At 38.8% G+C, this 24,127-nt stretch overlaps 1 protein-coding gene across 1 annotated transcript in view; it reads right to left on the bottom strand.

Annotated features, from left to right (window-relative positions):
- The window catches only part of LOC114293063 (rRNA-processing protein fcf2), a 41,845-nt gene that overhangs the window by 1,193 nt on the left and 16,525 nt on the right, over nucleotides 1–24,127 (bottom strand). The window contains exons 3-4 of the mRNA XM_028237082.2: nucleotides 18,378–18,646; nucleotides 18,214–18,274 (exon numbers count right to left, since the gene is read on the bottom strand). Of these exons, the coding sequence (XP_028092883.1) occupies nucleotides 18,214–18,274; nucleotides 18,378–18,646 (330 nt within the window). The remainder of the gene's footprint in view (nucleotides 1–18,213; nucleotides 18,275–18,377; nucleotides 18,647–24,127) is intronic.

Genomic DNA, 24,127 nt, shown 5'->3' with positions numbered 1-24,127 from the left:
GGTGTCTGCAATTCAGAACATAGAATTGCATATGATGGGAAACAAGACATGGAACTCGGACCTTCTTGATCAGCAAAGGCTAACTCCAATCATTTAATTGGATCATGATAGAGAATTTATAGCTGAGGGGTTTCCTAATTCTTAATACAAAACAAACCTAAATTTCTTGTTTACAAAAGAAAACTTATCAAGAAAATAATAGACATTCAATCATTATGCTATACATTCCATGTTAAACCAGCCAACTAGTGTCGCCTAAATTGTGGGTCATTCAGTATGACGAATGGGAATATGAAGAAGAACATGGTACACCAAATACTACACAACCTCGTGCACAAAAGGATAGCTTGTATAGATCACAAAATGTGCAATGTATTGACATACTTCCATATACCAGATGATTTTTTTCATAAATACTCAGATATTCAATGAAACATAAAATGCATTTCTGGTATTTAACTTTTCTTATATCCAACATGCTTTCCTTCTGAATAGCATAATCGTCCAACTTATTCCTCAAACTTACAAAATAAAAAAATAAAAATAAATAAAAAACTGACTAACACGCATCCTTTACGATCTAGTGTATTTTCTGTACAAGTCAAGTAATGTCTATGGCCTTTTTCATTTAGATCTTTTGCCAAAATCCCACTCTTTTTTTTATTTTAGTTCATTATTTTTCATGTTTTTCTTCTTCCCTCACAAGGGAAACACCAAGGAATTAAATAGAGAAAATGTTAGAATTGCTTTGGATCACTAAATAAGTGTCCACGTTTCAGAACATATATTCCCAAATGTAGATCGCCAGAATATCACTATTCCAGTAACTATAGTTACAACAATCACCTTTTTCATCCCCTGAACACTTCAGCTCAATATCTAGTGAATGACAAAACTTCATAACAGAACACAGAGTAGAAGTGTACTCCACAACTTTTCTCCCTCTTTGTTTCTTCTTTTTCTTTTTTATTTATTTATTATTATTCTCCTTTCTCTTCTGTGCTCTTCCTTACTATTCCACACAATGTACAAGAAAAAAGCTAACACCCTAACGATTTATGAATTCGAACGCACATTCCAAAACAAAGTAAACTTCCATTCTAAAACAATGGATTCAACGATCCAAAACTATATCAATTTTCTCCCACCCTATGTAATTTCTTTAATTAGAAGGAAAAGAATTAAATATAATGAACTAAAAGCTAAACATAGTGGGAGCTTGGCATGACAAAATGTATAAACATAGGACCATAATCCTTTTATAATTAGGTTTTAAATGATTAATTTGAAGAATAATAAATTATATTTAGTGTGATCTATACAAGCCACTTCTGTCATAATACATTTTAGAGCGTGTGGTGTATCACATTTCTATTGCTGTTCCTCGCATAGGATTCAATTTGCATTCCAAGTAACACAGATTCTATACCGGTTTTGACCTAGACTCCAAGTTCACATGGGATGTCAAGAAAGTGCATTGTGTACCAAAGCATACACTAAGGCCATGTTTGTTTCGGGAAATAGGATTAAGGGGACAAGGGGATAAGTAATACCACGGGCCCCACATGTTTCTTGGTACATTATGGGATATTGACTGTTTATATATACCATGAGACTTTTTGTATTATATATGGTTAAAGTGGGATGAAGAATGGGATAAGAGTTGGGAGGATTATTTTTACAGTTGGAAAGAGGAGGGAAGATAATCTAGGTGAACCAAACACAGGATAATGGAGGATTGAAGGACATGTGGGCCCCACATGCGAGCCAGCTAAAAACTTTTGAATTGAACATAGGGGTAATACTACTTATCCAAAAAATATATATAATAGTAGTAGACAATAGTCATATTAAATAGTTGGTGTACTAATGGATTGTTATTGTTAGAATTTACCATCACCTACCACACACTTACCATCACCTACCACACACTCACCTACTACACTCACCTACTCCTCACCTACCACCACCTAACCTACATCTATATAATCAATCAATTGTAACAGAATCAAATATCAATCATCAACTCATCAATCAATAATACATTTATTTTTTCATGGTATCAGAGCAAGTTTGAGAATTTAGTGATTCCGCTTCACCGGCGGACGGCAGCCTCGCCTTGGCCGTCCGCCGGACAAACCCAAAATTTTCTAATTCTCTTTCTCCTTCCTCAACAAACAGATTCACCCAAACCTCCTAGAACTTCTACGCCATTTGATGCTTTGTTCAAAATGGGTGCTTATAAATTGCTCTCTGAAGCCTCCCCTGTTACCCATTTCATGAATTTCACTTCTAACCAAGCAATCCTCGAAGCTCTTGGCTATGGCGGCCGTGTTCATATCATCGATTTCGATGCTTTTGACCCAAGCTCTTATTCAATCCCTCCTGTCCGATCACCGGACGAGGCAATTGCCGTGAGTATTCCTATCTGGGCTTGTTCGAATCGCCTTCCTGTGCTTCCTTCCCTCCTTCGATTCATAAAACAGCTAAGCCTTCCTGTGCTTCCTTCCCTCCTTCGATTCATAAAACAGCTTTCCCCAAAGATAATGGTGTCGATGGATCGTGGGTGTGAAAGAACAGAACCACTCCCTTCGAATCTCAGAAAACCTGTTGTATCTCGGAATCCTCTGTCATCCTTACTACTTGCCGATGATAAAGAAGGATTGCCATGTCAGGATGAAAAAAATCCTGCCTTGAGGACTCCAGAGCATGGCAACAACAACAGGGAGCTCAAGGATGAGGGCAGATTTCTCAAAGCCTGTGGAACCTTACTTGAAACTCCACCAGAACTTCGAGAAGGTTCTGGAAAATTTACAGATCTATCTTGCGATGGAGATTCGGAACCTTCAAAGTTCCATTCTTGGCTACCTAACACATCCATAGAGAAACTTAAGTTGGAGAAGCAACCTGATCAACCTCCGACTCCTATCAATCTTTCCGAAAAACGGGTTCGTCGCCGCTAGCCTTGACTTCTAGATCTACCACCACCGCTGCAAGATTCAGAGCCATCATCATACACACGGACAGCACCCTTTCCGACAAGCATCCCATGACTCTCTCTAAAGGCCCACGACACAGCTTTGCACATGCCCTTTCTGATAACATTATTTTTCTTTATTTTTTATTTTTTAATTCCATCCACTCCCTCTCTCTCTCATCCCTTTTTCTATCCACTAAACCCACTTTCATCATTTCTCTGATTCCATTACAAGCAACCCACGTGATTCTCTTCTTATTATTTCTTTCTTTTTTATTTTTTCTTCACTTTATTTTTCATCTTTTTTTTCATGATTAAAATAAAAAAAAAAAAAAAAAAAAGGCAGAAGACCAACTGCACACCAACTTATTTTATTCATGTCGGGGCTCACCCCGATCACCATTTTACACCACTTCAAAAAAAAAAAAAAAAAAAAAAAAAAAAAAAAAAACCAACACAAATTGGAACAGTGGGATTTTTCGTCTTTACTCTGCCGCCGGTCTCTTCTTCTTGCCTCCGTCCTGAGCAGTCCTTGACGGTGCTACCTCCGTGTTTTCCACGCCGCCGAGCACGTTCACTCCCCCATACTCCTCCACTGCCGCATATGGCGGCCCTCCAAATCGGAACATCACGGTGGCCTTCCGCTTCAGCTCCTTGTTTTCTGCCCTTAGCACGCTTATCTCTGCTCGCGCATCCTTATACATGCGTTGGAGCAGAGCCAGCTGGGAGTTTAAATGCTGCACCTCATTTGTCCTACTCTGCAGCCGGTTCGACAAGTTTGTGACCGCCGTCATGCTTTCCACACATGCCTTCAGAGTATACTGATTGGCCTCCACATCCGACTGCACTGCCATTCTTTGCTCCACCGACCGCATCGGAAAGTTCAACGGAGCAAACTCCGGGGCGCTTGGTTGAGTTTCCAGTGCCACCGCACCAGTTCTCTCTCTTGTTGACTCGTTGAGGTCGGGAAAGAGGGTGAGCAGTCCACGGGAAGACGAGGACGAGGCCATTTTCTGGGCAACAGAGTGTTACAGAATATCTCTCGCAACAGAGTGTTACCGACTCTCTCTCTCAGCACAACGAAGAGTTTTTCAGACTCTCTCTCAGCACAACGAAGTTTTTTTTCAGAGGTTTTTCGCAGCTTTTCTCTGCCTCAGCCTCAGCATCAACCTTGGTTAAATAGCCAAGGCAGCCACGCGCATCGCGCGCCTCTTGCCACCAGCCGACAACTGGGCACGCAAGCCAAGGCGCCCACGTGCCTCGCCATCATGTCCGGCACACCTTTTGATGAATTGGGCACGCCTTTTGATGGCATGCCTTTTGACAAAATTGGGCACACCTTTTGAGGGTGCAACTTTTTCAAGGGTCCGACAAGACTCTGTAAACTGTCCCGACATTGATTCCGGTTAGCTCCTTTATGGGTCCGACAAGACTCTGTAAACTGTCCCGACATTGATTCCGGTTAGCTCCTTTATGGGTCCGACAAGACTCTGTAAACTGTCCCGACATTGATTCCGGTTAGTTTCTACAAGGGTCCAACAAGACTCCGTAAACTGTCACAACAACTGTCACAGCATTGTCTGCTACAACGGTCCGACATGACCCCATAAACTGTCTTCTACATCGGTCTGGCACCACCATACAGTGTCCTCTACAATGTTATGACACCACCATCCAGTGTCCTCTACCACGTTATGACACCACCATACAGTGCCTTCACCAACGGTCTGACACGACCATACAGTGTCTCCTATCCTTTTTTTTCTTTTTATGTATTTTCTTGTTTATTTTTATGTATTTTCTTGTTTTGTTCCTCTCTTCAAACTCAAGTTGGTTAGTTTCTATCCTCCTTGAGTTTGCGGGGGGCTGTTAGAATTTACCATCACCTACCACACACTTACCATCACCTACCACACACTCACCTACTACACTCACCTACTCCTCACCTACCACCACCTAACCTACATCTATATAATCAATCAATTGTAACAGAATCAAATATCAATCATCAACTCATCAATCAATAATACATTTATTTTTTCAGTTATCTATGTATATGAGCTTTATTCTGTGTATTTACATCAATTAAAAAGTACATTTAATCCATCTATTTGAACTTTATTTGTATATTATACTTATATTATTTGGTTAGTATAATTGCCTTCATATATCATAAAAATTTAATCATTGGTGTTATTTATGTATTCTGCAGCACATATTTGTCACACTATGTATGCTATTATAAGAATGTCAAATATACATTTTATTACAACATTTGACCTTCAAAATTATGCATAACTATTTATACTTAATACTTTACAAATTATTCATAATTTTGAGTAAAGATCTATAATTTTTGTTTCAAAATTCGCAATATCGACATGGAAATGTGATGTGTCCATCAATATATATATTATAAAGTGAAGGCTTGAGATGGTGTTGACACAATGTGACATTTTGATTTCCGAAAATGCTCTTCTAGCTGATTTAAAATACAAAATTATATAGAGAGGATGTTGGGACTTGAAACGAAGTACTTTGGTCTAGTAGACAAGACCCTTACCACTTGAGCGGCACACAATGTGTGCGCTTTTAAATCAAAATCAAAATCAAAATTTATATTTTCTAGATTTAACAACACATCCATCGGGTAGGCAAACATCACTAATATATATATTTAGACTTGCGACATAATTTTTTAATAAAATTTTATTCATTTTCATTGTAAATAGCTAAACACTTCGGGAGTGTTTGTTTGGGCTTTTTTGAGCCAACTTATAACTTTTAGCTTTTGAAAAACTATTTTGAACTGTTTGGTTAAATTTATTTCAAACAGTTTCTTATTCTAACAACTTATTTTAACTTAAAAAAGCTGATTCTGAGAAGCTGCTCACCTCTTGCTTCTGATTATTAACTTCTGCTGTGAACATGTTAATTTACGGTTATACTCTTAGATTTTTTTTATTTTTTATTTTTTTAAAAATAAAAAAAGACCCAAATGGACTATAGATTATTATTATTATTTTTTTTATGAGAAATGTAGACAAGTAGTGAATAACAAAAAATAAAAGTTGATTGAAAAAACTACTTCACAGTTTATTTAACCAACACTACTCAACAACTTAAATCTATAATCCAACAGTTACACTAAACAGATTAACAGCTACACCAAACGGGGCCTTCATTGATGGATCAATAAAAATTTGTCGAAAGCCCAACAACTCCAGCAAAGATCCTAGGGGGCAGAGCAAGTATTGGAGTCACTAAATTTTTGCTTAAACTATTTGCAACTATCTAACTAAAGCTTAAAAAATCACTGTCAAAATGTTGCAATGACTGGCATGAAGAAAATTTGACTGGAGGGAACATATATTCTCATCCCACAAATAATTCAGTCAAAAGGCTGAGCAACATTCGCCAGCAATATCTACTAATGTAGAAAGTTGAGCAAGAATCTTTACTACAGTTTAGGCAAGCTTTTATCATAAGTTGCTGTTATTTTTGGAGAATACTCAATTAGGGAATGATTAGAATATCATCCCCTATTTATATTAATGAATTTAATAATTACAAGGGAGCCCTAATGCATAGAATAATTACAAAATAAGAGCCCAAATAACAATATTATTCTAACGCTCCCCCTTAAGCTGGTGCGAAAATATCTCTCATGCCTAGCTTGCCTATGATGTCATGAAATGGCTTACTCCCAACTCCCTTGGTGAGGATGTCAGCAAGTTGTTCACCAGACTGTACAAAGGGAGCACATATTGTGCCACTAGTGAGTTTCTCCTAAATAAAGTGGCGATCAATCTCAACATGCTTTGTCCTGTCATGCTGAACCGGATTGTGAGCGATGTTGATGGCGGCCTTATTATCACAGTATAACCGTATGGAGTCCGTCTGATCAATACCTAGATCACTCAACAATAACTTGATCCATAAGAGCTCACACACCCCTTGTGCCATAGCTCTAAACTCAACTTCTGCATTTGACCTGGCAACCACATTCTGTTTCTTACTCCTCCAAGTAAATAAGTTGCCTCCAACAAAGGTGCAATACCCTGAAGTAGATCTCCTATCAGTCATTGATCCAACCCAGTTGGCATCTGTATAGGCTTCCACACGAAGATGATCATACTTTGAAAAATAAAGACCCTTACTAGGAGCAGACTTCAAGTACCTCAAAATCCTCATAACAGCCTCAAAGTGAATCTGATGAGGAACATGCATAAACTGGCTAACCACACTGACAGTAACAGCAATATCAGGACGGGAGTGAGAGAGGTAAATGAGCTTACCTACTAATCGCTGATAGCTCCCCGTGTCAACAATTGCTCTTCCTTCATCATCCCCCAGTTTCTGATTGGGTTCCAGTGGAGTGTCACAGGCCTTGCAGCCAAGCATCCCTGTTTCCTTCAACAGATCAAGCACATATTTCCTCTGTGAGATAAATATTCCATCCTTGGAGCGAGTAACTTCAATTCCCAGAAAATACTTCAAGCTTCCCAAGTCTTTGATTTCAAACTCACTGGCTAAATATTTCTTCAACAGAGGAATTTCATCACTATCATCACCCGTAAGAACCATGTCATCTACATAAACAATGAGTGCTATAATCTTACCAAGTGAAGAATGTTTCACAAATAAGGTATGATTTGCCTGACTCTGTTTGAAGGCATATTTAAGCATAGCCTGAGTGAATCTCTCAAACCAAGCCCTTGGAGATTGTTTGAGACCATATAATGACTTTCGAAGCCTGCATATTTTACCTTCTGTCTGATGATCCTCAAAACCAGGAGGAATGTCCATATATACCTCTTCTTCAAGGTCACCATGGAGAAAGGCATTCTTCACATCAAACTAATGAAGTGGCCAATCTAGATTAGCTGCTAGAGAGAGAAGTGCTCTGACTGAATTCATCTTAGCCACAGGTGCAAAGGTCTCCTGATAGTCAACGTTATATGTCTGACTGAACCCTTGTGCCACAAGTCTCGCCTTGTAACACTCAATAGAACCATCCGCTTTGTGTTTCACAGTATACACCTATTTGCATCCTACAGGTCGTTTGTCCTTAGGTAACTCAGTTAATTCCCAAGTGCCATTCTTCCTAAGTGCTTTCATTTCATCAATCATGGCAAGTTTCCACTCAGAGGTAGCAAGAGCATCCTGAAAATGGTTAGGAATGCTAATAGAGGAAATATTTGACACAAACGCTCTATATGAGGACGACAAATGAGAGTAAGACACAAAATTTGAGATAGGATGTTGAGTACAAGATCTCACACCCTTTCTCTTGGCAATAGGAACATCAAGATCAATGGACTCAAGAGATTCAAAGTTCCTTGAACTCTCATCAGAAGCAGGAGATGGCAGTGGAGGAGCAGAAGTGGTCTCTTGTATCCAGGTAACTTTATGTCTGTCTTTGTCCCGGACATAAATTGGCCCTTCCCTATCCTTGGTGATACTGTGTTCTGTAGTCCCAGTAGGAGGTGGTGGTGCAAGAACAATTGGTTCCACCATAGGAATCACAGGAAACACTTCACACCAAGGCTCCCCCTGAAGGGAGGACTGGGACACCGAAGCGAACAAGAAATAGGACTGGGACTCAAAGAAGGTGACATCCATGGACACAAACCACTTACAAGGAGGGTGGTAACACTTATACCCTTTTTGTGTAGGAGAGTACCCAAGGAAAACACATTTGAGGGAACGTGGGTCCAACTTACCAGGAGTAGGAGAGTGATTATGGACAAAACAGACAACCAAATATTTTGGGAGGAATAGGAAACAAAGACGGGGAACCGAGGAGGACTTGAAGAGGAGCTTGTTTTTGCAAGACCTGAGTAGGAAGACGATTAATAAGATAGGCAGCGGTGAGAATAGCGTCGCCCGAGTAGAACCGAGGCACACTCATAGAAAAATACATGCACCAAGCATTGTCAAAAAGATGGCGATTCTTGCGTTCCGCCACCCCATTTTGTTGAGGGGTATTGGTGCAGGAGGTCTGATAGATAATGCCATGAGTAGAAAAATATTGCCTTAACCCAGAATCTATGTATTCACCCCCATTATCAGAACGAAATATTTTGACAATGGCCCTAAACTGAGTACAAATCATCTTATGAAAATTGTAGAACACAGAGAAAACCTCACTCTTGTCTTTCATGAGATACACCCAAGTAGTACGAGAAAAATCATCAATAAATGTAACAAACTAGCGATGACCTTTCACAGACACAACACGAGATGGACCCCAAACATCAGAATGTATTAATGAGAAAAGAACTAAACTTTTATTAAAACTGTGAGCAAAAGAAGCTCTGTGTTGTTTTCCAAGCTGACAAGACTCACAAAGAAATTCGGACACATTATTGGTTGAAAAAACAAATGGAAATAAATGCTTAAGTAAAGAAAAAGAAGGATGCCCAAGATGCCGATGCCACATCCATATATCATCGGTGGTAGTAGGACCCTTAGTGGAAGAATGAGCAAGCTTGTCCGGTTGATCCAGGAAGTAGATACCATTTTCTGCACTATCACTGCCAATCGTCCTCCTCGTGACAAGGTCCTGAAAAAGACAATGATCAGGAAAAAATGTCACACTACAATTCAAATCCTTTGTAATACGACTCAAGGATAGCAGGTTAACAGAAAAATTGGGAACATGGAGAACAGAAAAGAGAGGTAGAGTAGGAGTGACATGGACTAAACCTTTCCCAGAAATGGAAGAAACAGTACCATCTGCAATCCTAACTTTGTCCTGACCTGAAGGGGCTTATAGACAGAGAAAAGGTCATAGAAACCAGACATATGATTTGAGGCACCAGAATCAATAATCCAGGGCGAAGTCGTATGAGACAGGAAAACACAAGGAAAAGAGGCTAAGTCACCCAAGCGGGCAAATGACGAGGAAGATGTACTGAGAGCAGTAGAAGACTGGCGATCTAACAAGTGACGCAGAACATCCTCAAGCTCATGAGTAGTCATGCTAGAGAGACCATCAGAAACCTGGCCAACGGAAGTAGAAGTAGAATCAAGTGTATCAGCGGCACTAGACTGATGAGCCCGAGGATAGGAGCCACGTCCTCTAGACTGGCCTGACCGACCTCCTCTAGAACCAGACAGATCACCTCAACCCCTGGATGGAGTCCCATGAAACTTCCAACACGTCTCTCGAGTATGCTGCGGCTTCTTACAGTAATCACAAAAGACAAACTCCTTGGCGGTAGACGGAGGGATGGGAGTCAGGCTGAGGCCATCTCTAGAGGTAGACAATAATGCTGAGCGATCAGTAGAAATAGGGGACATCATAGCAGACCGGTGACTCTCCTCATTTTGTACATAGGCAAATGCCTCATGAAGTGAGGGAAGAGTGTCCATACTCAGAACCCGACTCCGAACCGGATCATGCTCCACATTGAGACCGGCTAGAAACTTGAAGACTCTCTCCTGTGCAATGAACTTCCTGTACGACTAAATCAGCAGTGCAAACAGGCTTATAATCCTGCAGGTGATCAAGGCGTTTCCAGCCATTGGTAAGGAAGGTGAAGTACTGAAGAACCGTCTGCTCCCCCTGAATAGAGCTCTCAATAGAGTGGCGCAACTCAAATGCCTGTGAGAAATTCCCTTTGCGGGAATAGGTGGTAGCCACAGCATCCCAAACATCCTGGGAAGTCTCCATAGATAAGTAGCCCTCGCCAATGTCTGGTACCATCGAATGAATAAGCCAACCCATAATCAAAGAGTAGGTAATCTCCCATTGGTCATAACCCGGGTCAATTGTGCTGGGTGCCTGTATCCTGCCATCCGCATACCCCATCTTCCCTCTGCTCTTCAAAAACATAGTCAAACTCTGCGACCATGCGAGATAATTCTGACCATTAAATAGAGGTAGTGATTTTAAGACTAGGGTTGGGGTTTTCAATCATAGTAGTAGGTATAGGAAAACTCTCACTCCTAGGTGTCTGAGAAGTAGTGGACACACCAGTGGAATCTGCCATAGATACTGTACTACTGAACCCTCAACAAAACTAGTGCGAATCATAAATCCGGAAAGTGGAGGAATACAAACACAATGACTACTAAGAAAATTATAGACTTAAAAACTCATCAACCCTTTTTTCCTTTACTGCATTTTTTTTCTTCTTTTACTTTTTTTTTTATTTTTTTATTTTTTAAAATTTTTTTTTTTAGAAAATAAATAAATAAATTAAAGAAAAACGAGAGAGGTGAGTTACAGACCATAAACAGAGCTTCCAAGTCACGAACAAGTGACGAAGAGAACTCAGAGATACATCTTCACGAAGACAATAGACAGACGACAGATGATAGGCGACAGGGACAGACCCACCAGTCGAAGGCGACAGGGACAAACACACCAGTTAGGGCTGCCTAGGGCTCTCCCAGCCAAGTCGGCTACTGCCGTCAGGCCTCCTGGCCTTAGCTTCGTCAGCGATACTCCCAGTCGGGGCTGCCTAGGGCTCTCCTAGCCCAGTCGGCCACTGCCGTCAGGCCTCCTGGCCTTAGCTTCGTCGGAAGACGACTGTAGAAGACGACTGTGGAGTGACGATGGTCCTAAGGGTGTGACAATGGAAGATGACTGTATGGTGTCTCTGTGGTGGCTCCGGTGGGTACTGTATGGGTAGAGGAATTTAGGTTTTAGGTTTAGGCTCTGATACTATGTTATTTTTGGAGAATACTCAATTAGGGAATGATTAGAATATCATCCCCTATTTATATTAATGAATTTAATAATTACAAGGGAGCCCTAATGCATAGAATAATTACAAAATAAGAGCCCAAATAACAATATTATTCTAACAATTGCTACAATATCAATTCTCCGTTGATGCAAATCTAGCTGGCGAAAATAAATTTGTAGACAAGATGATTTCTGATGGCTTAAATTTCCTATCATTACCATAGTGATGGAGGCAAGTGGAAACCTCCTCTTATGGTGTACAAGAGACACGAAAGAGATACCTCTAAGGCCCAAGCTTTGATTTGGCATGCGTTAGATGATGGGCAACTCACTTGTTATGTTTTAGGCTTATGGGTCTTGTTCTATTATTATTTTTAGGTCAAGTCTTTGTCAATTTTGTAGTTTTGGAGAAGAGAAAGAGTTAGGGAATGAGTTAGACTTCATTCCCTTTTATATTGATAATACTGAGTAATTACAGGAGTGCCATAAGGCATAATATAAGAAAACACAATCACACAATTACGTATTTCCTATTCTAACACTCCCCATCAAGCTGGTGTGAAGATATCTCTCATGCCCAGCTTGTTGAGGATGCCATGAAATGATTTGCTCCCTAACCCCTTGGTGAGAACATCGGCTAGTTGGTCTCCGGTCTTCACAAATGGAATACATATGATACCACTAGTGAGTTTTTTCTTGATGAAGTGCCTATCAACCTCCACATGCTTAGTTCTATCATGTTGAATTGAATTATGAGCTATATTGATTGCGGCCTTGTTGTCACAGTATAGTCGCATGGAGTCATTCTAATGGATTCTCAAGTCTCCCAACAAAAGTTTAATCCATAGTAACTCACATACACCCTGAGCCATAACCTTGAATTCTACCTCAGCACTAGAACTAGCAACCACATTCTGTTTCTTACTTCGCCATGTGACTAGGTTGCCACCAACAAATGTGCAATATCCGGAAGTTAATCGCCAGCCAGTGACAGATCCAGCCCAATCTGCATCAGTAAATGCCTCCACACTGAAATGGCCATGTTTTGAGAAATAGAGACCCTTTTCAGGAGAAGATTTCATGTATCTCAGGATTCTCATAACTGCTTCTAAGTGGGAAGTTCTCGGAGCATGCATAAACTGACTCATTATACTCACGGCAATAGCAATGTCTGGACGTGAGTGGGATAAATATATGAGCTTTCCCACTAGTCTTTAGTATCTCTCCCTGTCCACTGGATCTCCCTCTTGATCCTCCATTAGTTTCTGACCCGGTTCTAGAGGTGTATCACAAGGTCTACCTCCAAACATTTCAGTTTCCTTTAGCAAGTCAAGTAGATACTTCCTCTGGCATATGAAGATGCCATTTTTGGACCGAGCTACTTCAATGCCCAAAAAATACTTCAAATAGCCTAAGTTTTTTTATTTCAAACTCTTTGGCTAAGTCTTCTTTCAAACGAGGAATCTCCTCAAAATCATCTCCTGTCAAAACAATATCATCAATATAGTCAATAAGAGTTGTGGTCTTTCTATATGAAGAGTGTTTCACAAACAAGGTGTGATCAGCTTGACTTTGCTTGAACCCATAGTTCAGCATAGCTTGAGCAAACCTTTCGAACCAAGCCCTATGAGACTACTTAAGCACATAAAGTGACTTTTGGAGCCTGCATAATTTACCGTTGGACTCAGCATCTACAAAACTAGGGGGAATATCCATATAGACCTCTTCTGCTAGATCTCCATGAAGGAAAGCATTCTTTACATCAAACTGATGAAGTGGCTAATCCAAATTTGCAACAAGAGTTAGATTCTCACAGAATTCATCTTAGCAACCAGTGTGAATGTCTCCTAGTAATCCACCCCATAAGTCTGAGTGAAACCTTTAACAACTAGTCTTGCTTTGTACCGTTCTATGGAACCATCACCTTTGTGTTTTACCGTGTACACCCACTTACACCCAACTGGATTTTTGCCTCTAGGTAACTCCACTAACTCCCAAGTGCCACTCTTGCTGAGAGCTTTCATCTCTTCCATCATGGCATGCTTCCATTCAGGAATAGAGAAAGCATCCTGAAAATTGGTAGGTAGACTCACAGAAGACACTTTAGACAGAAAGGCTTTATATGACGAAGACAGATTAGAATAAGAGACATGATTAGTAATCAGATGTTGAGTACATGACCTCATCCCCTTCCTATTAGTAATGGGAACATTAAGATATGAAAAATCAAGAATAGGAGTACTAGAATCAGAATTACCTGGACTCTCAGGACACTCATCCGGAGAAGAAGTTGGCAGTAGAGGAAGGAAAGTCGTCTCTTGCATCCAGGTGACTTGTTGTCTGTCCTTATCCCTGATATAAACTTTGCCTGCCTTTTCTTCAACAACTGTTGGCTCATCATCCTCTATATGGTCAACCACAGGCGGAAGTGGAACAGGAATCTCTTCATCCCCTTGAAGGGATGATGGTGATACCGGAGAGGACGGAAAGTAAGGCCGAGACTCAAAGAAAGTGACATCCATGGAGACAAACCATTTGCGAGTGGTAGGATGATAATACTTATAACCTTTTTTGGTAACAGAATAACCCAGAAAAACACACTTAATAGACCTAGGATCTAATTTACCACGAGTAAGTGAATGATTATGGACAAAGCAAACACAACCAAAAGTCTTAGGAGAAATGGAGAACCCAAAAGTGGTAGACCCAAATAAAACTTGAAGAGGTGTTTGTTTTTAAAGGACTTGGATAGGAAGATGATTAATCAAATAAACGGCAGTGAGAACCGCTTCCGCCTAATAGGATCGAGGAACCCACATCTCAAAGGATAGACAACGGGCGACATCAAGGAGATGGCGATTTTTGCGCTCAGCAACACCATTTTGTTGAGGGGTATTAGTGCATGAAGTCTGGTGAATAATGCCATGAGTGGCGAAGTAAGTGGCAAGACCAGAGTCGATATATTCTCCCCCATTATCAGAACGAAGAACTTTAACAACCGCCCCAAACTGAGTACAAACCATTTTATGAAGTTTTGAACCACAAAAACACCTCACTTTTATCTTTCATCAAATATACCCAAGTGGCCTTGGAACAGTCATCTATAAAGGTAACAAACCATTTTTGACCGGTTAAAGACACAAAACGGGATGGACCCCAAACATCAGAATGAATCAAAGAAAAGGGAATTGAACTTTTATTAATAAAAGGAGCAAAAGAGGCTCTGTGTTGTTTTCCAAGTTGACAAGACTCACATTGAAAATCAAACACATTATTTTTCTCAAAGACAGAAGGAAATAAATGCTTAAATAATAAAAAAGAGGGATGTCCTAAGCGACAGTGCCACAGCTAAATGTCGTCCATGGTGGATGGGAATTGAATAGTTGAATGGGCCAGCTTGTCTGTCTGATCCAGAATGTAGAGACCATGGTCCTCTCTACCACTGTCAATCCTCTTTCCCGTGATAAGGTCCTGAAAAAGACAATGATCAGGAAAAAACGTCACGCAACAATTTAAGTCACAGATAATATGACTCAAAGATAAAAGATTAACACTAAAATTGAGAACATGGAGGACAGAAGACAAAGGAAGGGAAGAGGTGGCATGAATTAAACCTTTCCCTGACACACATGAAAAAGTGCCATCAGCAATACGCACTTTGTCCTGACCAGAGGAGGGGTTATACTCTGAAAATAAATTAGAAGAGCCAGACATATGGTCGGAAGTACCAGAAACAATAATCCATGGTATAGGCGTATGAGATAGCAATGCACATTGAGAGGAAGCCAAGTTACTTGAATTGGCAAAGGAAGAAGAGGGTGCACCTGGAGTAGAAGTGGAGACTTGACGATCTAGCAAGTGTCGAAAAGCAATTTCAAAATCCCAGACAGAGAACCCGAAACATCAACAGCAGGGGCGACAACTAGAGATGAAGATTGTGGCTCAACCGTGTCTGAAAGATATGCCCGAGCATTGGCCCCTCGGCCTCTAGATGGACCAGACCTACCCCCTCGAGTACCAAGACGGTCTCCTCGGCCACCAGAAGGAGTCCCATGCAGCTTCCAACAGGTCTCTCGTGTGTGGCAAAGTCGACGACAGTAGTCACAGAAAAGATTATCCTTCTCAAAGGAAAGATGAGATCCATGAGTCACACGGTCGCCATCGCGAGGGGGTGTAGAGACCAAGGTCGAGCGATCAGGAGTGGTAGAGGGAAGCATTGCAAAGCAGCAACTCTCCTTATTCAGCACAAAAGCAAAGGCTTTCTGGAGAGAAAGAAGCACATCCATGCCAAGGACTCTGTTCCGCACTGGATCATACTCCACATTTAGGCCTTCCAAGAACTTGAAGACCCGCTCTTGTGCCACAAACTTCCAGTAACCCATAGAATCAGTGGGACAGATTGGTTTGTAATCCTGAAGATAATCAAGTCGCTTCCACCCATTGCTAAGGAAGGTAAAATACTGAAGGATAGTCATCTCACCTTATACCGACCTTTTAATGGAGCGACGTAACCCAAAAGCCTGGGAGAAGTTCTCCTTCGGGAGTAAGTAATAGTCACAGCCTCCTAAATATCCTGCGTAGTGTCCATAGAGAGATAGCCCTCTCCAATCTTCGGGACCATAGAATGGATCAACCAACCCATAATGAGGGAGTTGGTGATCTTCCACTGATCATAACTCGGGTCCGTGGTGATGGGTGCCTGTATCCTGCCATCAACATGACCTATCTTCCCTCTACTCTTCAAGAAAATAGTCAGACTCTGCAACCACGCTAGATAGTTTTGACCATTGAATAGAGACGTGGTGATTTTTAGACCAAGGTTGAGATTATTCGTCATAGTAGAAGGTAGAAAGGATCTCTCGCTCTTGAGCGGCTGAGAAGTTGTTAACTCACTAGTGAACTCTGCCATGAATATTCTACTAAGAAACCTTCAACCTCAGGGCCAATCACAAACCTGGAAGATAATAGTAGAAGGAAGGACACAACTCACCTTATGAAAGCATAAAGAAGAAACAAAAACTATTTTTTTTTACATTTTTTTTTTTTTGGTTTTGTTTTTTTTGTTTTTTTGTTGTTTTATACAGAGACGACTAGTTAAATGCGTAAGGCTAGCCGACCAACTAGGGAGCACCGAAGGCCCTAGCCGACCACCTAGGAAACCGCGACAGCCCTAGTAAACAAGTTAGGGCTGCCGACGAGCCTGGGCAATCCTGCGATGGAAGAAAGAGGTTGCTGACAGACCCCTAGAAGGCTAGAGGGGCTGTCGACTAGGCCTAAGAGGCTGTCGGGAGGCACAGAGAGGCTGCCGATGGACTGAACAAGAGTGTGGGAGGTTTGGATTTACTGTAGGGGGCCTGGGTGATAGGCTACAGAAGTCTGAGAGGTGTGACTGCCGACAGAGGTATGGGCTAGGGTTTTGGCTCTAATACTATGTAATTTTGAAGAAGAGAAAGAGTTAGGGAATGAGTTAGACTTCATTCCCTTTTATATTGATAATGATGAATAATTACAGGAGTGCCATAAAGCATAATATAAGGAAGCACAATCACACAATTACGTATTTCCTATTTTAACAAATTTGCATGTTTAGGGGTATTTTGGTAATTTCACAACTTTCTGGACATGGGGTTATAGGGGTCGCCCATAGATCATCTTGTGGGTCACGTTATTTAATTAGTTTTTTGTTTATGTTTTTTATTTAGTCTTAGATGAACTTTTGAAAGTCAAAGATTTAATAGTTTTCTTTTTTAGTTTTAGTTGATTTAGGAAGTCTCCTAATTTTATATAAAGTCATGTAATATTTATAATTTAATATACGTTATTTAATTAGATTTTGGTTTATGTTTTTTATTTAGTCTTAGATGAGCTTTTGGAAGTCAAAGATTTAACAGTTTTCTTTTTTAGTTTTAGTTGATTTAGGAAGTCTCCTAATTTTATATAAAGTCATGTAATAGGTATAATTTAATAGAGTTAATATTTTAAAGAATTTTTAGAGCTTTTGAAATTTCTTTGTGGATTGTGCAATACAATCAAATCCTAAGTACGATGCCTAAAGGATTTTAGGAGTGATTTCTAGACCTATCTTCTCTTTTCTTTCTTTCTTTCCTAAATTTCAGCGTTTTCACAGCCCCTAAACAGCCCTAACAGCACTGTCCTACGTCACATAGCTTCAATGCAGCATGAACCAAATTTACACATTGATATATTTGCTGAACACAAAAAAGCTTGCTACATAGCAAATACACAACATCCCAATGCACAGAAAAATTAAAGATTAGTCCCTTTTTTCACAAGGTTAAACCATAAAAGAGAACTCTTTTACGATCACCATTCGTTGATGTGTGACATGTATCAAGGAGGTCTTCAAAGATGATAATCAAAAGAGCACTTATAAAATCAAAGGAAACTTTCAATTTTGAAGAAAACTTTTGATTTGGCCCCATTCGCAGAACATTATTTTAGTGCAGTAAGCACACCAATATAATTTGTAGTAGCAAAAGAAACAACATTTTGATAAGAAAGAAAGTCACTGCACCTTGAGTAGCTGAAGATCTTTCGTCAACTCAGGGGTGAGGGTTTGGGCAGGCATGTCAAACCTATTTATAAATATACAACCAACCAACCCACCCACATCACAAATACTCAAAAAATTATTCACAAAAAGTTAAAAAAAATATAAAAAGTTAGATCCGCATGTACCAATTCTTCCCAGCAGTATCTTTGACTTGCTTCCTCAGTAATTTGTTCAACTTTTTAGGGTTGTTCGGTGGAACAAACAGGCCGTCTATGAGCTCTGTGTTAGATTTATACACCGCAGCACTACTACTACTACTTTCAGGCAAAGTTTGAGGAGGCTTATCAGACCCCTTTTTGGTTCCAGATGGAAGTGGAGGCAGCTTCGGTTCCCATGAAAGACCGATCACTGGTTTGCTTTTAGCTGCTTCGGCCATTCCTTCTGATTTGAGCATCTAACAACCCAAGAAACAATAATTTCTCCCAATATATACAAGTAATGTGATGTATATGCTCAGATAGTGCTAGAGGTGAGCATGGTTCGATTTAGTTCGGTTTTAAAATAAACCAAGACCAAGCCACTACTTACAGTCCCATAAATTTTTGAACTAAACCGAACTATGAAAATTTTGTAACCAAACCAAACCGAATCATGAAAACGCGGTTTGGTTCAGTTTGGAATCACAGTTTTTGTAAAACTTGTCATCGTTCACAATATGATCGCAACATACATTAAATAATATGCTATCATTTTACAAACAAGAATTGTTTAAATGATTCTTTAAAACTAGTTCTAGAATTATATAAAGGCACACTTGCAAGAGTAGAGGGTTAACAACTTATAAATATATATGGGATACTAAAAAGGTGCTCGAGTGTCTACAATAAATAAGCTGTTCAGTTTTATTTCATACCAGAACCATAACTATGAAACCACAGACTAAACCATAAAATACGGTTCGCCTAATGGACCGAACCAAGCATTGAAGAAACCAAACCAAACCATTGGATTTGGTCTGGATCGTATAGTTTTGTGGTTTTTTTGATTTTTTAACTCAGCCCTAGATAGTGTGCACACTTCGAGTTCAAGCACGATGGCTAGGGTTTATTGGATAGGGCTTTCGGAGATATTATGGTTTGGCGAGCAATATGTGCTGGGGTTTTTTATGGGCTCTTGATGGGCCTCATTTAACTTCCAACTACTGTCCAATTTGCCTAATAAAATGAAGGGTAAATTACACTAACCTCCCTTGAGGTTTAAAGAAAATACAATTAGCTCTACAATTTTGACATAATTAGACTAACTTCCCTTTTAGTATGGTTAAAGCAATTGAAACTAATGTCAATGGTGAGTAGACTTCGAAATGAACAAAGACAAATATAAATTTCAGTAGGAAAGATATGATAACATCATTTTTTTTATTCATACAGCTAACGATTTATTGCTGAAAAAAGGCCCAAGTGTTATGTAAATTATAACCTTGAGGGAGGCAATTGTAATTATATCATAAGTGTGGGGCTAATTGTATTTTCTTCAAACCTCAAGGAGGTGAGTGTAATTTACCCTAAAATAAAATACTAATGCCCTATTTGGTAACATTTATATTTATAATTTTTCAGGAATTACAACAACAACAACAACAACAAAAAAAACACTCGGGTTTTACCTTGTTAACAAATCAAACCCTAAAATTTTAATTATTTCAATTTAGACCCTCAACTTTAAAAATTGTATCAATTATGACCATCTGTTTGTAGCTGTTAGTTATAACTAATAGAGGATGGGCAATTTACACAATTTAATCACTGTTTGTCCCTTCATTACTATTGACAATCACCCCTTATCCTTACCGTAACCCATCACCACCCTTCTTTTTCCCAACTCACCGCCACTGCTCTATCCATTTTCCCCATCCATTATTACTCCTTCCCTTCCCTAGTCTATAACCACCACCGCTGTCCAACATCACCAACAAAAAGTGGTTAAATTGTCTAAATTGTCCCTATTTTGTTAGTTATAAATGACAAATGGTTAGAATCTGTGAAGCATGGGTGCAGGGATAGATACTGGTACGTGTACGTTATGGGTACACCAATGTGGCAAAATCTTAAAGAAGTGGGATATGGATACAACTAGGATACGTCAATAAATTTTTTATTTTTTTAAAGTTTTTTATAATGCTTTATGAAAATATTTTAATTCAAGCACATGCAAATCTTTCACTTCAAGTATATAACATATAGAATAACCTATGTTGCACGGACATAGACACATGACACAACACGACACAGACACATTAATTTCCAAAAAATGCCTCACACGACATGCTAAGGACATGTTAAATATATATTTATTTATGCATATAATATTCGTCACATATATAAATATTTTATTTAAAGTTATAAAAAAAAATAATTTAACACCAATTAAAAATATAAACATTCAGCTGCAAACACGCAAAAATGAACATTTAGCAAAAATATAAATACTTTATTTTAACCATTCGACTAGTAGGCGGAAGCCAGTTGTTTGACCATTTGACTTCTAGGTGAACCTTTATTGGCTTAGAAGGTGGAAAGTTGTACACCCTTTTCTTTTCTAGGAATATATAAAAACAAAAACAAAAACAAAAACAAAAACAAAAACAAAACAAAAGGAGGGAAATCAAAAATTTGTTGCAATAGCAGGAAGCTTTCTCTCACTCATCGCAGATGGAAAGCTTGTTCGTCTTCCCTCTCTCATCTCTCGCTCATCTCACTTGCAAAGCTTGTTCGTCTTCCCTTTCTCATCTCTCTTGCAGCTACAACTTTGAATAGTTCTCGATTGGTCTCAAACATGTTGCCTGAACAGATCTTCAATTTTCGGGTATTTCATCTTCTTCTTCTTCTTCTTCTTCTTCTTCTTCTCTCTCTCTCTCTCTCTCTCTCTCTCTCTCTGTGGCTAGGGTCTTGAACGTGTCCAGGACGTGTCTAAGATGAAAAGACAAAAAAAAAAAGGGACGCGCCAGACTGAGTGTTGAACACATGTCCACTGCGTGTCCGACGTGTGTCAGTGTCCGACACTGATACATGGGCTTGGCAGATGTGTCGGTGCTTTCTAGAGAATAACTATATATGTGTGTCTCTGTGTGAAAATCAACTAATCAAATAACAATTACAAAAACATCAAGATTATGAAAGTAGCAATGAAATAAATACACCAACTTATGAACCCTAATATCTAATTGTTTCTTTCTTTTTAGTCTTCTTATAAAAGTATTAGTTTTATTTTATTTTATGTAATTTTGATTGTATATAACAGGAAGCAAAAGAGGGCAAATTCATGAGTAAAGGGCAATGGTTAGTTATGAATTACTTGAAGGTTTTCGAAGATGACTAAAGAAGAATAAACGGCTGAATTGAAGAAGAGGAACCAAGGACGCTCAGTTGTTTCCACTGAGAATGGTTGCTACAGAGGAGAAACAAAAAGATCAAAAAAAAAAAAAAAATCGAAGAAGACGAGGAAGTGTCAAAGAAGAGGAATTGAGAAAATTCATTGAAAAGTTCACACGTCGCCGTCGTCTTCGAATGAGAGTTCTAATGTCTTCGAATGAGAGTCCAGAGAGGTAGCTCAACGGAGTGTGGTTAACCTAATTTGTTAATGTTTTCCATTATTGCAAAACCAACTAAAATTTGTAAGGTTTTCAAAATGTGAACAAATTAATTGCTTCGGTAGACTAAAACTTTTCAAATAATGCAATTTTTTCCCCGGCATACCTATCCCATACGATACCCCTGTATACCCACAATGTACCTAATGCATTTAACATTATAGTGGAAAAAAAGAATTTGCTCTCTATGTTCTCTCTCTCTCTGCTCTCTCTGTCTATTTGCTTTCTCTGTGATGATTACTCTATGAATCTTAGCACACGGATGGGTTGTCTCTGTCTAGTCAAGCAGAGGAGGGTGAATTGGTTATATCTGTGTGTGTATTGAGTGCTGTTTTGTTTTATTGAGAAATAGTATAGTTGGTTCTCATGGTCTGCAAGTTGTTCAAACCTTGAAAAGGTTATTGTGGACTATGCTTCAGTACTTCACCTCTGAAATCCATTAAAGCTTTTGATTTTCTATTTTATCGGCCTTCAATACAATGATTTTGATTAATTTGTAAATCTGAGAAATAGATTTAATGGTGGTTTTGATTAATTTGTAAATCTGAGAAATAGATTCAATGGTAGTTTTGATTAATCTGTGAATCTGAGACATAGATTTAATGGTAGTTTTGATTTTTTTTTTTTGATCGGCCTTGCGGGTCTGTTAGCTACTATTGCTCAATAAGAAAAAAATGTCTAATCTGTTAGCTATTGTTTGGGTATAAAAAATGTTTGAGAAATCTTAACTATGTGGGGAAAAAATGTTTTGGCTGAAATATTGAGTATTTGAGTTTTTATTTATACTTGTTTATTATAAACCGCCAATCCACCTGAATCGCCAAGTCAAAACCGTCATTCTTTGCCAATTGAACCGCCGGTTTTTGATAAACAAAACGCCAATTTCTAATGTCAATTTTGTCAATCCGCCACCCGCCATGCGGTTTCTATTTTACCCCTAAACCATACCGACCCACACCACGCACACCCCTACTTATCAGATTCATAGAGAAGAAAGAAGCAGACCTCACTGCCGCCGATCGCTGTCTCGCCTCACCTCTTCTCTTGCCACCGACTGTCGTCGCCCTAGTTCTCTCTCTCTCTCTCTCTCTCTCTCTCTCTCAAATCTTTTGAGTAATATATTGCTTATTTACTCTCTCTCTCTCCATATTTTTGTTTCATCTTCATGAATCATATCAATGTTACCTTCATATTTTTTTTGAACTTTTTTTTCCAACCTTTTTATGGTTGTGCACAGATTTTTACTCTCTGTATTTTAATTTGATTCAATCATTTTCTTCAACCCTGCTTCCCAACTTTTTATTTTTTCTTGAGCTTTAGTTTAGCTCACGTTGAGAGGATTTTTTTTTTTTTTTTTTTTTGGGCTGATTGTTTTGCTGGTTTTCTTGTTCAATGAATTATTTACCTAAAAAAAACAAAAGAATGAACATGGCAAATTTAATAGATTGTTTGGAACAAATTTATATTCTTTAAGTTGTCGATTATATATTTGATTTCATTTTTGTTGTCAGTACTTTGATTTATGTACTTCCAAATCTATGAATAGTTATGTGTAACATTGTGTCATATGTCTTCCATTTGACACTTTTTTTTAGGGTTCATTGTAAATTTGTATTTTGTAATAGATAATGGACGAGGGAAATACAAGTGATGAGTGCTTTGGATTGTTATTATAAATTTTTTTGGATTGTTGGATTTCTAATTTTTTTAGTTTGTCAATGTTGAATGTCAGATGAATGGACATCTATTTTAATTTCGACTGTTTTAGCTAATTTATAAATTAGGTTTATTTTCTTTTTTAGATTTTATAATTTGAATTATGCTTTTTCTAATCCACTAATCCGCTCGAACCGCTAAGTCAAAACCGCCATTATTTGTCAATCGCTCCGCCAGTTTGTGATGGAAAAATGGTGGTTCCTAACACCAAATTCCGTAGGTGGGATGAGTATGCCTTTAGTAAAAGAGAGATTCGGGATAAGGGGGGAAAAAAAGGGCGGAGGTTAATAACGCATGATTTGTTTTTATTTTTTTAACTTTTATTCTTAATACATGCTTTAATATCTTTATTGTAACACTCCACATACTTACTAAACTAATAAACACAAAACTAGATCTCGTTTTTTCACTTTTTATCATATAGAATATATTAACACACATAAAACATGTCTAACAAGATTTCGATTCTTTGCCAAAAACCAATAAAAAATCATTCAAAATATACTTTTCAAATCCATGCTCTATTTTTCCCTATCATTTCAAACAAGATGACATACCCTCTATGCATAA

The sequence above is a fragment of the Camellia sinensis genome, chromosome 6, assembly GCF_055761805.1.
Source record: "Camellia sinensis isolate YWXY chromosome 6, ASM5576180v1, whole genome shotgun sequence".
Lineage (NCBI taxonomy): Eukaryota > Viridiplantae > Streptophyta > Magnoliopsida > Ericales > Theaceae > Camellia > Camellia sinensis.
This window is presented reverse-complemented; position numbering and strand designations above follow the sequence as displayed.